This window comes from Salvelinus alpinus, unplaced genomic scaffold, assembly GCF_045679555.1.
Source record: "Salvelinus alpinus unplaced genomic scaffold, SLU_Salpinus.1 scaffold_45, whole genome shotgun sequence".
Lineage (NCBI taxonomy): Eukaryota > Metazoa > Chordata > Actinopteri > Salmoniformes > Salmonidae > Salvelinus > Salvelinus alpinus.
Window position 1 is genome coordinate 314,277 of NW_027255986.1, and position 14,663 is coordinate 328,939.

Below are 14,663 nucleotides of genomic sequence, written 5' to 3' on the forward strand. Positions count from 1 at the left end.
TTGTCAGTCCTGTAAGATGGTAACAGGGTGTTGTCAGTTCTGTAAGATGGTAACAGGGTGTTGTCAGTTCTGTAAGATGGTAACAGCGTGTTGTCAGTTCTGTAAGATGGTAACAGGTTGTTGGTTCTGTAAGATGGTAACAGGTTGTTGGTTCTGTAAGATGGTAACAGGTTGTTGGTTCTGTAAGATGGTAACAGCGTGATGTCAGTTCTGTAAGATGGTAACAGGGTGTTGTCAGTTCTGTAAGATGGTAACAGCGTGATGTCAGTTCTGTAAGATGGTAACAGCGTGATGTCAGTTCTGTAAGATGGTAACAGGGTGTTGTCAGTTCTGTAAGATGGTAACAGGGTGTTGTCAGTACTGTAAGATGGTAACAGCGTGATGACAGTTCTGTAAGATGGTAACAGCGTGATGTCAGTTCTGTAAGATGGTAACAGGGTGTTGTCAGTTCTGTAAGATGGTAACAGCGTGATGTCAGTTCTGTAAGATGGTAACAGCGTGATGTCAGTTCTGTAAGATGGTAACAGGGTGTTGTCAGTTCTGTAAGATGGTAACAGCGTGATGTCAGTTCTGTAAGATGGTAACAGCGTGTTGTCAGTTCTGTAAGATGGTAACAGCGTGTTGTCAGTTCTGTAAGATGGTAACAGGTTGTTGGTTCTGTAAGATGGTAACAGCGTGATGTCAGTTCTGTAAGAGCACCATGGCGGCATGCTCTTGGAGCAGGTTCCATGTCTCAGTCATGACTTTGTTTCTCTCCTCCACAGATTCAACCCTGAAACACAATACAGACAAACACACACAGCCAGAACAGTTATATACAATAGACTACTGTAGAAAACCCAGGACTATTACACACAATACAACAGGCTACTGTAGAAACCCCCAGGACTATAACACACAATACAATAAACTACTGTAGAAAACCCCCAGGACTGTTACACACAATACAACAGGCTACTGTAGAACCAGGACTGTTACACACAATACAACAGGCTACTGTAGAAACCCCCAGGACTATTACACACAATACAACAGGCTACTGTAGAAACCCCCAGGACTATAACACAGAATACAACAGGCTACTGTAGAACCAGGACTGTTACACACAATACAACAGGCTACTGTAGAAACCCCCAGGACTATAACACACAATACAACAGGCTACTGTAGAAACCCCCAGGACTGTTACACACAATACAACAGGCTACTGTAGAAAACCCCAAGGACTATAACACACAATACAACAGGCTACTGTAGAAACCCCCAGGACTGTTACACACAATACAACAGGCTACTGTAGAAACCCCCAGGACTATTACACACAATACAACAGGCTACTGTAGAAACCCCCAGGACTGTTACACACAATACAACAGGCTACTGTAGAAACCCCCAGGACTATTACACACAATACAACAGGCTACTGTAGAAACCCCCAGGACTATTACACACAATACAACAGGCTACTGTAGAAACCCCCAGGACTGTTACACACAATACAACAGGCTACTGTAGAAAACCCCCAGGACTATAACACACAATACAACAGGCTACTGTAGAAAACCCCCAGGACTATTACACACAATACAACAGGCTACTGTAGAAAACCCCCAGGACTATAACACACAATACAACAGGCTACTGTAGAAAACCCCCAGTACTATAACACACAATACAACAGGCTACTGTAGAAAACCCCCAGGACTATTACACACAATACAACAGGCCAAGGCCAACACGTTTTCAACCTCTCCTTGAGACCCGAAGCCATTCCAGGTATTTCAACTATTTCAGAGCTAATACAGCTGATTTAACTCGTCAACTAATCATCAAGCCCTTGACTAGGTGAATCATTGAGTTAACTCGTCAACTAATCACCAAGCCCTTGACTAGGTGAATCATTGAGTTAACTCGTCAACTAATCATCAAGCCCTTGACTAGATGAATCATTGAGTTAACTCGTCAACCAATCATCAAGCCCTTGACTAGGTGAATCATTGATTTAACTCGTCAACTAATCACCAAGCCCTTGACTAGGTGAATCATTGAGTTAACTCGTCAACTAATCACCAAGCCCTTGACTAGGTGAATCATTGAGTTAACTCGTCAACTAATCACCAAGCCCTTGACTAGGTGAATCATTGAGTTAACTCGTCAACTAATCACCAAGCCCTTGACTAGGTGAATCATTGAGTTAACTCGTCAACTAATCATCAAGCCCTTGACTAGGTGAATCATTGAGTTAACTCGTCAACTAATCATCAAGCCCTTGACTAGGTGAATCATTGAGTTAACTCGTCAACTAATCACCAAGCCCTTGACTAGGTGAATCATTGAGTTAACTCGTCAACTAATCATCAAGCCCTTGACTAGGTGAATCATTGAGTTAACTCGTCAACCAATCATCAAGCCCTTGACTAGGTGAATCATTGATTTAACTCGTCAACTAATCACCAAGCCCTTGACTAGGTGAATCATTGAGTTAACTCGTCAACTAATCATCAAGCCCTTGACGAGGTGAATCATTGAGTTAACTCGTCAACTAATCATCAAGCCCTTGACTAGGTGAATCATTGAGTTAACTCGTCAACTAATCATCAAGCCCTTGACGAGGTGAATCATTGAGTTAACTCGTCAACTAATCATCAAGCCCTTGACTAGGTGAATCATTGAGCTAGTTCAAGGCTACAACAACATTGTGAAATGTCTGGGGGTCCCCGAGGAGCTTTGAAAAACACTGACCCAAGTCATACTGGTAAAAGCAGTGTGTGTGGCTCTCTCTGTTCATCAAAGAGTTTCTGATTATTCCCCCAGGCACCTGATGTGCCACAGCTTTTCATAGCTTCATGTTATATCAGACCAATTCCATGCTGTATGACGTCACCACCTGATGTTATTACTAGACCACTGACATACTGTTGATGGGTTCTGACTTCGAAACTTGAAATATCCTTAGACATGTTACTGGGGGAGCGAGGGGAACGTTTACATTCTGTCATTACATGTTACTGGGGGAGCGAGGGGAACGTTTACATTCTGTCATTACATGTTACTGGGGGAGCGAGGGGAACGTTTACATTCTGTCATTACATGTTACTGGGGGAGCGAGGGGAACGTTTACATTCTGTCATAACATGTTACTGGGGGAGCGAGGGGAACGTTTACATTCTGTCATAACATGTTACTGGGGGAGCGAGGGGAACGTTTACATTCTGTCATAACATGTTACTGGGGGAGCGAGGGGAACGTTTACATTCTGTCATTACATGTTACTGGGGGAGCGAGGGGAACGTTTACATTCTGTCATTACATGTTACTGGGGGAGCGAGGGGAACGTTTACATTCTGTCATAACATGTTACTGGGGGAGCGAGGGGAACGTTTACATTCTGTCATTACATGTTACTGGGGGAGCGAGGGGAACGTTTACATTCTGTCATTACATGTTACTGGGGGAGCGAGGGGAACGTTTACATTCTGTCATTACATGTTACTGGGGGAGCGAGGGGAACGTTTACATTCTGTCATAACATGTTACTGGGGGAGCGAGGGGAACGTTTACATTCTGTCATTACATGTTACTGGGGGAGCGAGGGGAACGTTTACATTCTGTCATTACATGTTACTGGGGGAGCGAGGGGAACGTTTACATTCTGTCATAACATGTTACTGGGGGAGCGAGGGGAACGTTTACATTCTGTCATTACATGTTACTGGGGGAGCGAGGGGAACGTTTACATTCTGTCATTACATGTTACTGGGGGAGCGAGGGGAACGTTTACATTCTGTCATAACATGTTACTGGGGGAGCGAGGGGAACGTTTACATTCTGTCATTACATGTTACTGGGGGAGCGAGGGGAACGTTTACATTCTGTCATTACATGTTACTGGGGGAGCGAGGGGAACGTTTACATTCTGTCATAACATGTTACTGGGGGAGCGAGGGGAACGTTTACATTCTGTCATTACATGTTACTGGGGGAGCGAGGGGAACGTTTACATTCTGTCATAACATGTTACTGGGGGAGCGAGGGGAACGTTTACATTCTGTCATTACATGTTACTGGGGGAGCGAGGGGAACGTTTACATTCTGTCATAACATGTTACTGGGGGAGCGAGGGGAACGTTTACATTCTGTCATTACATGTTACTGGGGGAGCGAGGGGAACGTTTACATTCTGTCATTACATGTTACTGGGGGAGCGAGGGGAACGTTTACATTCTGTCATAACATGTTACTGGGGGAGCGAGGGGAACGTTTACATTCTGTCATTACATGTTACTGGGGGAGCGAGGGGAACGTTTACATTCTGTCATAACATGTTACTGGGGGAGCGAGGGGAACGTTTACATTCTGTCATTACATGTTACTGGGGGAGCGAGGGGAACGTTTACATTCTGTCATTACATGTTACTGGGGGAGCGAGGGGAACGTTTACATTCTGTCATAACATGTTACTGGGGGAGCGAGGGGAACGTTTACATTCTGTCATTACATGTTACTGGGGGAGCGAGGGGAACGTTTACATTCTGTCATTACATGTTACTGGGGGAGCGAGGGGAACGTTTACATTCTGTCATAACATGTTACTGGGGGAGCGAGGGGAACGTTTACATTCTGTCATTACATGTTACTGGGGGAGCGAGGGGAACGTTTACATTCTGTCATAACATGTTACTGGGGGAGCGAGGGGAACGTTTACATTCTGTCATTACATGTTACTGGGGGAGCGAGGGGAACGTTTACATTCTGTCATAACATGTTACTGGGGGAGCGAGGGGAACGTTTACATTCTGTCATTACATGTTACTGGGGGAGCGAGGGGAACGTTTACATTCTGTCATAACATGTTACTGGGGGAGCGAGGGGAACGTTTACATTCTGTCATTACATGTTACTGGGGGAGCGAGGGGAACGTTTACATTCTGTCATAACATGTTACTGGGGGAGCGAGGGGAACGTTTACATTCTGTCATTACATGTTACTGGGGGAGCGAGGGGAACGTTTACATTCTGTCATAACATGTTACTGGGGGAGCGAGGGGAACGTTTACATTCTGTCATTACATGTTACTGGGGGAGCGAGGGGAACGTTTACATTCTGTCATAACATGTTACTGGGGGAGCGAGGGGAACGTTTACATTCTGTCATTACATGTTACTGGGGGAGCGAGGGGAACGTTTACATTCTGTCATTACATGTTACTGGGGGAGCGAGGGGAACGTTTACATTCTGTCATAACATGTTACTGGGGGAGCGAGGGGAACGTTTACATTCTGTCATTACATGTTACTGGGGGAGCGAGGGGAACGTTTACATTCTGTCATTACATGTTACTGGGGGAGCGAGGGGAACGTTTACATTCTGTCATTACATGTTACTGGGGGAGCGAGGGGAACGTTTACATTCTGTCATTACATGTTACTGGGGGAGCGAGGGGAACGTTTACATTCTGTCATAACATGTTACTGGGGGAGCGAGGGGAACGTTTACATTCTGTCATTACATGTTACTGGGGGAGCGAGGGGAACGTTTACATTCTCTCATAACATGTTACTGGGGGAGCGAGGGGAACGTTTACATTCTGTCATTACATGTTACTGGGGGAGCGAGGGGAACGTTTACATTCTGTCATTACATGTTACTGGGGGAGCGAGGGGAACGTTTACATTCTGTCATAACATGTTACTGGGGGAGCGAGGGGAACGTTTACATTCTGTCATAACATGTTACTGGGGGAGCGAGGGGAACGTTTACATTCTGTCATAACATGTTACTGGGGGAGCGAGGGGAACGTTTACATTCTGTCATTACATGTTACTGGGGGAGCGAGGGGAATGTTTACATTCTGTCATTACATGTTACTGGGGGAGCGAGGGGAACGTTTACATTCTGTCATAACATGTTACTGGGGGAGCGAGGGGAACGTTTACATTCTGTCATTACATGTTACTGGGGGAGCGAGGGGAACGTTTACATTCTGTCATTACATGTTACTGGGGGAGCGAGGGGAACGTTTACATTCTGTCATTACATGTTACTGGGGGAGCGAGGGGAACGTTTACATTCTGTCATAACATGTTACTGGGGGAGCGAGGGGAACGTTTACATTCTGTCATTACATGTTACTGGGGGAGCGAGGGGAACGTTTACATTCTGTCATAACATGTTACTGGGGGAGCGAGGGGAACGTTTACATTCTGTCATTACATGTTACTGGGGGAGCGAGGGGAACGTTTACATTCTCTCATAACATGTTACTGGGGGAGCGAGGGGAACGTTTACATTCTGTCATTACATGTTACTGGGGGAGCGAGGGGAACGTTTACATTCTGTCATTACATGTTACTGGGGGAGCGAGGGGAACGTTTACATTCTGTCATAACATGTTACTGGGGGAGCGAGGGGAACGTTTACATTCTGTCATAACATGTTACTGGGGGAGCGAGGGGAACGTTTACATTCTGTCATAACATGTTACTGGGGGAGCGAGGGGAACGTTTACATTCTGTCATAACATGTTACTGGGGGAGCGAGGGGAACGTTTACATTCTGTCATAACATGTTACTGGGGGAGCGAGGGGAACGTTTACATTCTGTCATAACATGTTACTGGGGGAGCGAGGGGAACGTTTACATTCTGTCATTACATGTTACTGGGGGAGCGAGGGGAACGTTTACATTCTGTCATAACATGTTACTGGGGGAGCGAGGGGAACGTTTACATTCTGTCATTACATGTTACTGGGGGAGCGAGGGGAACGTTTACATTCTGTCATTACATGTTACTGGGGGAGCGAGGGGAACGTTTACATTCTGTCATTACATGTTACTGGGGGAGCGAGGGGAACGTTTACATTCTGTCATAACATGTTACTGGGGGAGCGAGGGGAACGTTTACATTCTGTCATAACATGTTACTGGGGGAGCGAGGGGAACGTTTACATTCTGTCGTAACATGTTACTGGGGGAGCGAGGGGAACGTTTACATTCTGTCATAACATGTTACTGGGGGAGCGAGGGGAACGTTTACATTCTGTCATTACATGTTACTGGGGGAGCGAGGGGAACGTTTACATTCTGTCATAACATGTTACTGGGGGAGCGAGGGGAACGTTTACATTCTGTCATTACATGTTACTGGGGGAGCGAGGGGAACGTTTACATTCTGTCATTACATGTTACTGGGGGAGCGAGGGGAACGTTTACATTCTGTCATTACATGTTACTGGGGGAGCGAGGGGAACGTTTACATTCTGTCATTACATGTTACTGGGGGAGCGAGGGGAACGTTTACATTCTGTCATAACATGTTACTGGGGGAGCGAGGGGAACGTTTACATTCTGTCATTACATGTTACTGGGGGAGCGAGGGGAACGTTTACATTCTGTCATAACATGTTACTGGGGGAGCGAGGGGAACGTTTACATTCTGTCATTAAATGTTACTGGGGGAGCGAGGGGAACGTTTACATTCTGTCATTACATGTTACTGGGGGAGCGAGGGGAACGTTTACATTCTGTCATTACATGTTACTGGGGGAGCGAGGGGAACGTTTACATTCTGTCATAACATGTTACTGGGGGAGCGAGGGGAACGTTTACATTCTGTCATAACATGTTACTGGGGGAGCGAGGGGAACGTTTACATTCTGTCATAACATGTTACTGGGGGAGCGAGGGGAACGTTTACATTCTGTCATTACATGTTACTGGGGGAGCGAGGGGAACGTTTACATTCTGTCATTACATGTTACTGGGGGAGCGAGGGGAACGTTTACATTCTGTCATTACATGTTACTGGGGGAGCGAGGGGAACGTTTACATTCTGTCATAACATGTTACTGGGGGAGCGAGGGGAACGTTTACATTCTGTCATTACATGTTACTGGGGGAGCGAGGGGAACGTTTACATTCTGTCATAACATGTTACTGGGGGAGCGAGGGGAACGTTTACATTCTGTCATTACATGTTACTGGGGGAGCGAGGGGAACGTTTACATTCTGTCATAACATGTTACTGGGGGAGCGAGGGGAACGCTGAGCGTTTACATTCTGTCATAACATGTTATTGTTAGACATCAGGTATCCTATGGAAAGGAGGAGGGCCACAGTCTGGGACGAGTCAACAGGACGGCCGTGAGTTGGGGAGGAGTGAGGAATATGGACCGAGGTCAGGTCAGATGAAGAGAGCGAGAACAGGCATCACTGAAGTCCTGCCTAGCAACAGAGATGTATTGGCTGTCCAGATGTGCAAGGAGGAGACTCAATATAGGAGGAAGGGTAAATTCCAGTGGTTTGTGTAAATATGTTTTTGTCTGTTCAGCTGTCTGACCCATTGGGTGAATACATTTGGTTTGAGCTTTTCCTACCGTTAGTTTGTACTCTGTTTATTTAGAACCGAACACAGTATTAAATACCGGTTGTTTCACACTCTGATGTCATCAACTCTGTTTCAGCAACTAGTGTTTATCAGGAACAAACAGTCAGAGATTCATTTTGAGGCGTGTCTGGATGAGTCCAAACTGATCTGGAAAGCCAACATATTTCTGTGATAATGTCATTTAGCTGTAGGTACAGTAATAGCAGTTGGACTGACAGTTGTTCCTGCATCTAGAAAGGCTAAATAAGTCAGTTCTTAAACAGAGCTGAGCCTGTAAACAAACCTCTGTTGGAAATAGAGGTTGCATGTTTCCTCCAAGTTAGAGGCGCCTGTCCCTGATTGGCCCTGGGGTGATGATGCTCTGCCGACATCTCCATGTCTGTACGGCTTGACGACAGCAGCATCTTGGAGGCGGAACACAAAGAGTCGACTCCCTCCGTCCTCCCCGTCCTCCCCGTCCTCCCCGTCCTCCCCACTGTCAGGACCGGGACGCTGATCACCTGGGGGAGAAGGAACGGCTAAATATCCATCATTACAACTGAGTTATTTTATAGAACGGTTAAAGCCTGAAGAGGAACGGCTTAATATCCATCATTACAACTGAGTTATTTTATAGAACAGTTAAAGCCTGAAGAGGAACCTTAATATCCATCATTACAACTGAGTTATTTTATATAACAGTTAAAGCCTGAAGAGGAACCTTAATATCCATCATTACAACTGAGTTATTTTATAGAACGGTTAAAGCCTGAAGAGGAACCTTAATATCCATCATTACAACTGAGTTATTTTATATAACGGTTAAAGCCTATGTTGATATCCTGTAGGTCAGTAAATGTAAACTAACAATATTTTCCATAAAAGATATATTAGACCATAAAGAGGGGATCAGTTGTTGGTCACCGGAGGTAGAAAAGCCTGGAAGATGGCTCATTAAAACAGTCAATACAGCGGGTAAAGCCTATGTTCAAATAGAATGTCGTCCTCCAGCCAGATCGCTCTCTGTCAAACTGCTAGCAATGTAGCCTGGAAGAGAGGAACCGGGCTCAGAGGGGTGGCCAGTCCTCTCCTGGCTGTACCTAGTAGAGAGGAACCGGGCTCAGAGGGCCAGTCCTCTCCTGGCTGTACCTGGTAGAGAGGAACCGGGCTCAGAGGGGTGGCCAGTCCTCTCCTGGCTGTACCTGGTAGAGAGGAACCGGGCTCAGAGGGGTGGCCAGTCCTCTCCTGGCTGTACCTAGTAGAGAGGAACCGGGCTCAGAGGGCCAGTCCTCTCCTGGCTGTACCTGGTAGAGAGGAACCGGGCTCAGAGGGGTGGCCAGTCCTCTCCTGGCTGTACCTGGTAGAGAGGAACCGGGCTCAGAGGGCCAGTCCTCTCCTGGCTGTACCTGGTAGAGAGGAACCGGGCTCAGAGGGCCAGTCCTCTCCTGGCTGTACCTGGTAAAGAGGAACCGGGCTCAGAGGGTCAGTCCTCTCCTGGCTGTACCTGGTAAAGAGGAACCGGGCTCAGAGGGCCAGTCCTCTCCTGGCTGTACCTGGTAGAGAGGAACCGGGCTCAGAGGGCCAGTCCTCTCCTGGCTGTACCTGGTAGAGAGGAACCGGGCTCAGAGGGCCAGTCCTCTCCTGGCTGTACCTGGTAAAGAGGAACCGGGCTCAGAGGGTCAGTCCTCTCCTGGCTGTACCTGGTAAAGAGGAACCGGGCTCAGAGGGCCAGTCCTCTCCTGGCTGTACCTGGTAAAGAGGAACCGGGCTCAGAGGGCCAGTCCTCTTCTGTACCGGTGGAGATTTAAGAGCACATATCGCCATTAAGGCCAGATGGTTTTTCATGACATCAGGTGTGTTGATTTAGAACCATGAGGTAAAGACGTGAGGTAAAGTAAGAACAAAACCCAAGCACTCCTAGTAGCTGGGCCAGAGTCGTTACTATCTACCAGAGCCGTTACTATCTACCAGAGTCGTTACTATCTACCAGAGCCGTTACTATCTACCAGAGTCGTTACTATCTACCAGAGCCGTTACTATCTACCAGCGCCGTTACTATCTACCAGAGCCGTTACTATCTACCAGCGCCGTTACTATCTACCAGAGCCGTTACTATCTACCAGAGTCGTTACTATCTACCAGAGTCGTTACTATCTACCAGAGCCGTTACTATCTACCAGCGCCGTTACTATCTACCAGCGCCGTTACTATCTACCAGAGCCGTTACTATCTACCAGAGCCGTTACTATCTACCAGAGTCGTTACTATCTACCAGAGCCGTTACTATCTACCAGCGCCGTTACTATCTACCAGCGCCGTTACTATCTACCAGAGCCGTTACTATCTACCAGAGTCGTTACTATCTACCAGCGCCGTTACTATCTACCAGAGCCGTTACTATCTACCAGCGCCGTTACTATCTACCAGAGCCGTTACTATCTACCAGAGCCGTTACTATCTACCAGAGCCGTTACTATCTACCAGAGCCGTTACTATCTACCAGAGCCGTTACTATCTACCAGAGCCGTTACTATCTACCAGCGCCGTTACTATCTACCAGCGCCGTTACTATCTACCAGAGCCGTTACTATCTACCAGAGCCGTTACTATCTACCAGAGCCGTTACTATCTACCAGAGCCGTTACTATCTACCAGAGCCGTTACTATCTACCAGCACCGTTACTATCTACCAGAGCCGTTACTATCTACCAGCGCCGTTACTATCTACCAGAGCCGTTACTATCTACCAGAGCCGTTACTATCTACCAGAGCCGTTACTATCTACCAGAGTCGTTACTATCTACCAGAGCCGTTACTATCTACCAGAGCCGTTACTATCTACCAGAGCCGTTACTATCTACCAGCAACGTTACTATCTACCAGAGCCGTTACTATCTACCAGAGCCGTTACTATCTACCAGCAACGTTACTATCTACCAGAGCCGTTACTATCTACCAGAGCCGTTACTATCTACCAGAGCCGTTACTATCTACCAGAGCCGTTACTATCTACCAGAGCCGTTACTATCTACCAGAGCCGTTACTATCTACCAGAGCCGTTACAAACTACCAGCAACATTATTAACTACCAGCAACATTACTAACTACCAGCAACATTAAAAACTACCGGCAACATTACTATCTACCAGCAACATTAAAAACTACCAGCAACATTACTAACTACCAGCAACATTAAAAACTACCAGCAACATTAAAAACTACCAGCAACATTACTAACTACCAGCAACATTACTAACTACCAGCAACATTACTATCTACCAGCAACATTACTAACTACCAGCAACATTACTAACTACCAGCAACATTACTAACTACCAGCAACATTATTAACTACCAGCAACATTACTAACTACCAGCAACATTACTAACTACCAGCAACATTACTAACTACCAGCAACATTAAAAACTACCAGCAACATTAAAAACTACCAGCAACTTTACTAACTCCCAGCAACATTACTAACTACCAGCAACATTACTATCAACCAGCAACATTACTAACTACCAGCAACATTAAAAACTACCAGCAACTTTACTAACTCCCAGCAACATTATTAACTACCAGCAGCATTACTAACTACCAGCAACATTACTAACTACCAGCAACATTACTATCTACCAGCAACATTACTAACTGCCAGCAACATTACTAACTACCAGCAACATTACTAACTACCAGCAACATTACTAACTACCAGCAACATTACTAACTACCAGCAACATTACTATCTACCAGTAACATTACTATCTACCAGTAACATTACTATCTACCAGTAACATTACTAACTACCAGTAACATTACTAACTACCAGTAACATTACTATCTACCAGCACCATTACTAACTACCAGCAACATTACTATCAACCAGCAACATTACTAACTACCAGCAACATTACTAACTACCAGCAACATTACTAACTACCAGCAACATTATTAACGACCAGCACCATTACTAACTACCAGCAACATTACTAACTACCAGTGCCATTACTAACTACCAGCGCCATTACTAACTACCAGCAACATTACTAACTACCAGCAACATTACTAACTACCAGCAACATTACTAACTACCAGCAATATTACTAACTACCAGCAACATTATTAACTACCAGCAACATTACTAACTACCAGCAACATTACTAACTACCAGCAATATTACTATCTACCAGAGCCATTACTAACTACCAGCACCATTACTAACTACCAGCAACATTACTAACTACCAGCAACATTACTATCTACCAGAGACGTTACTATCTACCAGCAACATTAAAAACTACCAGCAACATTATTAACTACCAGCAACATTATTAACTACCAGCAACATTACTAACTACCAGCAACATTACTAACTACCAGCAACATTACTAACTACCAGCAATATTACTAACTACCAGCAACATTATTAACTACCAGCAACATTACTAACTACCAGCAACATTACTAACTACCAGCAATATTACTATCTACCAGAGCCATTACTAACTACCAGCACCATTACTATCTACCAGAGACGTTACTATCTACCAGCAACATTAAAAACTACCAGCAACATTATTAACTACCAGCAACATTATTAACTACCAGCAACATTACTAACTACCAGCAACATTACTAACTACCAGCAACATTACTAACTATCAGCAACATTACTAACTACCAGTGCCATTACTAACTACCAGCAATATTACTATCTACCGGCAACATTACTAACTACCAGCAACATTACTAACTACCAGCAACATGACTAACTACCAGCAATATTACTAACTACCAGCAACATTATTAACTACCAGCAACATTACTAACTACCAGCAACATTACTAACTACCAGCAATATTACTATCTACCAGAGCCATTACTAACTACCAGCACCATTACTAACTACCAGCAACATTACTAACTACCAGCAACATTACTATCTACCAGAGACGTTACTATCTACCAGCAACATTAAAAACTACCAGCAACATTATTAACTACCAGCAACATTATTAACTACCAGCAACATTACTAACTACCAGCAACATTACTAACTACCAGCAACATTACTAACTATCAGCAACATTACTAACTACCAGTGCCATTACTAACTACCAGCAATATTACTATCTACCGGCAACATTACTAACTACCAGCAACATTACTAACTACCAGCAACATTACTAACTACCAGCAATATTACTAACTACCAGCAATATTACTATCTACCAGAGCCATTACTAACTACCAGCACCATTACTAACTACCAGCAACATTACTAACTACCAGCAACATTACTATCTACCAGAGACGTTACTATCTACCAGCAACATTAAAAACTACCAGCAACATTATTAACTACCAGCAACATTATTAACTACCAGCAACATTACTAACTACCAGCAACATTACTAACTACCAGCAACATTACTAACTATCAGCAACATTACTAACTACCAGTGCCATTACTAACTACCAGCAATATTACTATCTACCGGCAACATTACTAACTACCAGCAACATTACTAACTACCAGCAACATGACTAACTACCAGCAACATTACTAACTACCAGCACCATTACTAACTACCAGCAATATTACTAACTACCAGTGCCATTACTAACTACCAGCACCATTACTAACTACCAGCAACATTACTAACTACCAGTAACATTACTAACTACCAGCAACATTACTATCTACCAGCAACATTACTAACTACCAGCAACATTACTAACTACCAGCAACATTACTAACTACCAGCAACATTACTAACTACCAGCAACATTACTAACTACCAGCAACATTACTAACTACCAGCAACATTACTAACTACCAGCAACATTAAAAACTACCAGCAACATTAAAAACAACCAGCAACTTTACTAACTACCAGTGCCATTACTAACTACCAGCGCCATTACTATCTACCAGCAACATTATTAACTACCAGCAACATTACTAACTACCAGCACCATTACTAACTACCAGCAACATTACTAACTACCAGAGCCATTACTAACTACCAGTGCCATTACTAACTACCAGCAACATTACTAACTACCAGTGCCATTACTAACTACCAGCAACATTACTAACTACCAGCAACATTACTAACTACCAGCAACATTACCAACTACCATAACTGATCATATTGTTGCAAAGAGTTCTGGGATATTAGAATCATGTTGTCTTAAACGTTGTCATCCTCAATCTAGCACTAAACTAAATCCAGAAATAATCTAGAATAAAATATTTATAAAATATGCCTTTCAAGATACACTATTGC

General features: G+C 44.5%; 1 protein-coding gene across 2 annotated transcripts in view; it reads right to left on the minus strand.

Annotated features, from left to right (window-relative positions):
• Positions 1-402: 402 nt before the first annotated feature.
• wdr93 (WD repeat domain 93) overlaps positions 403-14,663 on the minus strand; it is a 72,099-nt gene continuing 57,838 nt past the window's right edge. For both annotated transcript variants that reach the window (XM_071388614.1, XM_071388613.1), the window contains exons 14-15: positions 8,671-8,887; positions 403-772 (exon numbers count right to left, since the gene is read on the minus strand). In XM_071388614.1, the coding sequence (XP_071244715.1) occupies positions 682-772; positions 8,671-8,887 (308 nt within the window). In that variant the 3' untranslated portion in view covers positions 403-681. The remainder of the gene's footprint in view (positions 773-8,670; positions 8,888-14,663) is intronic.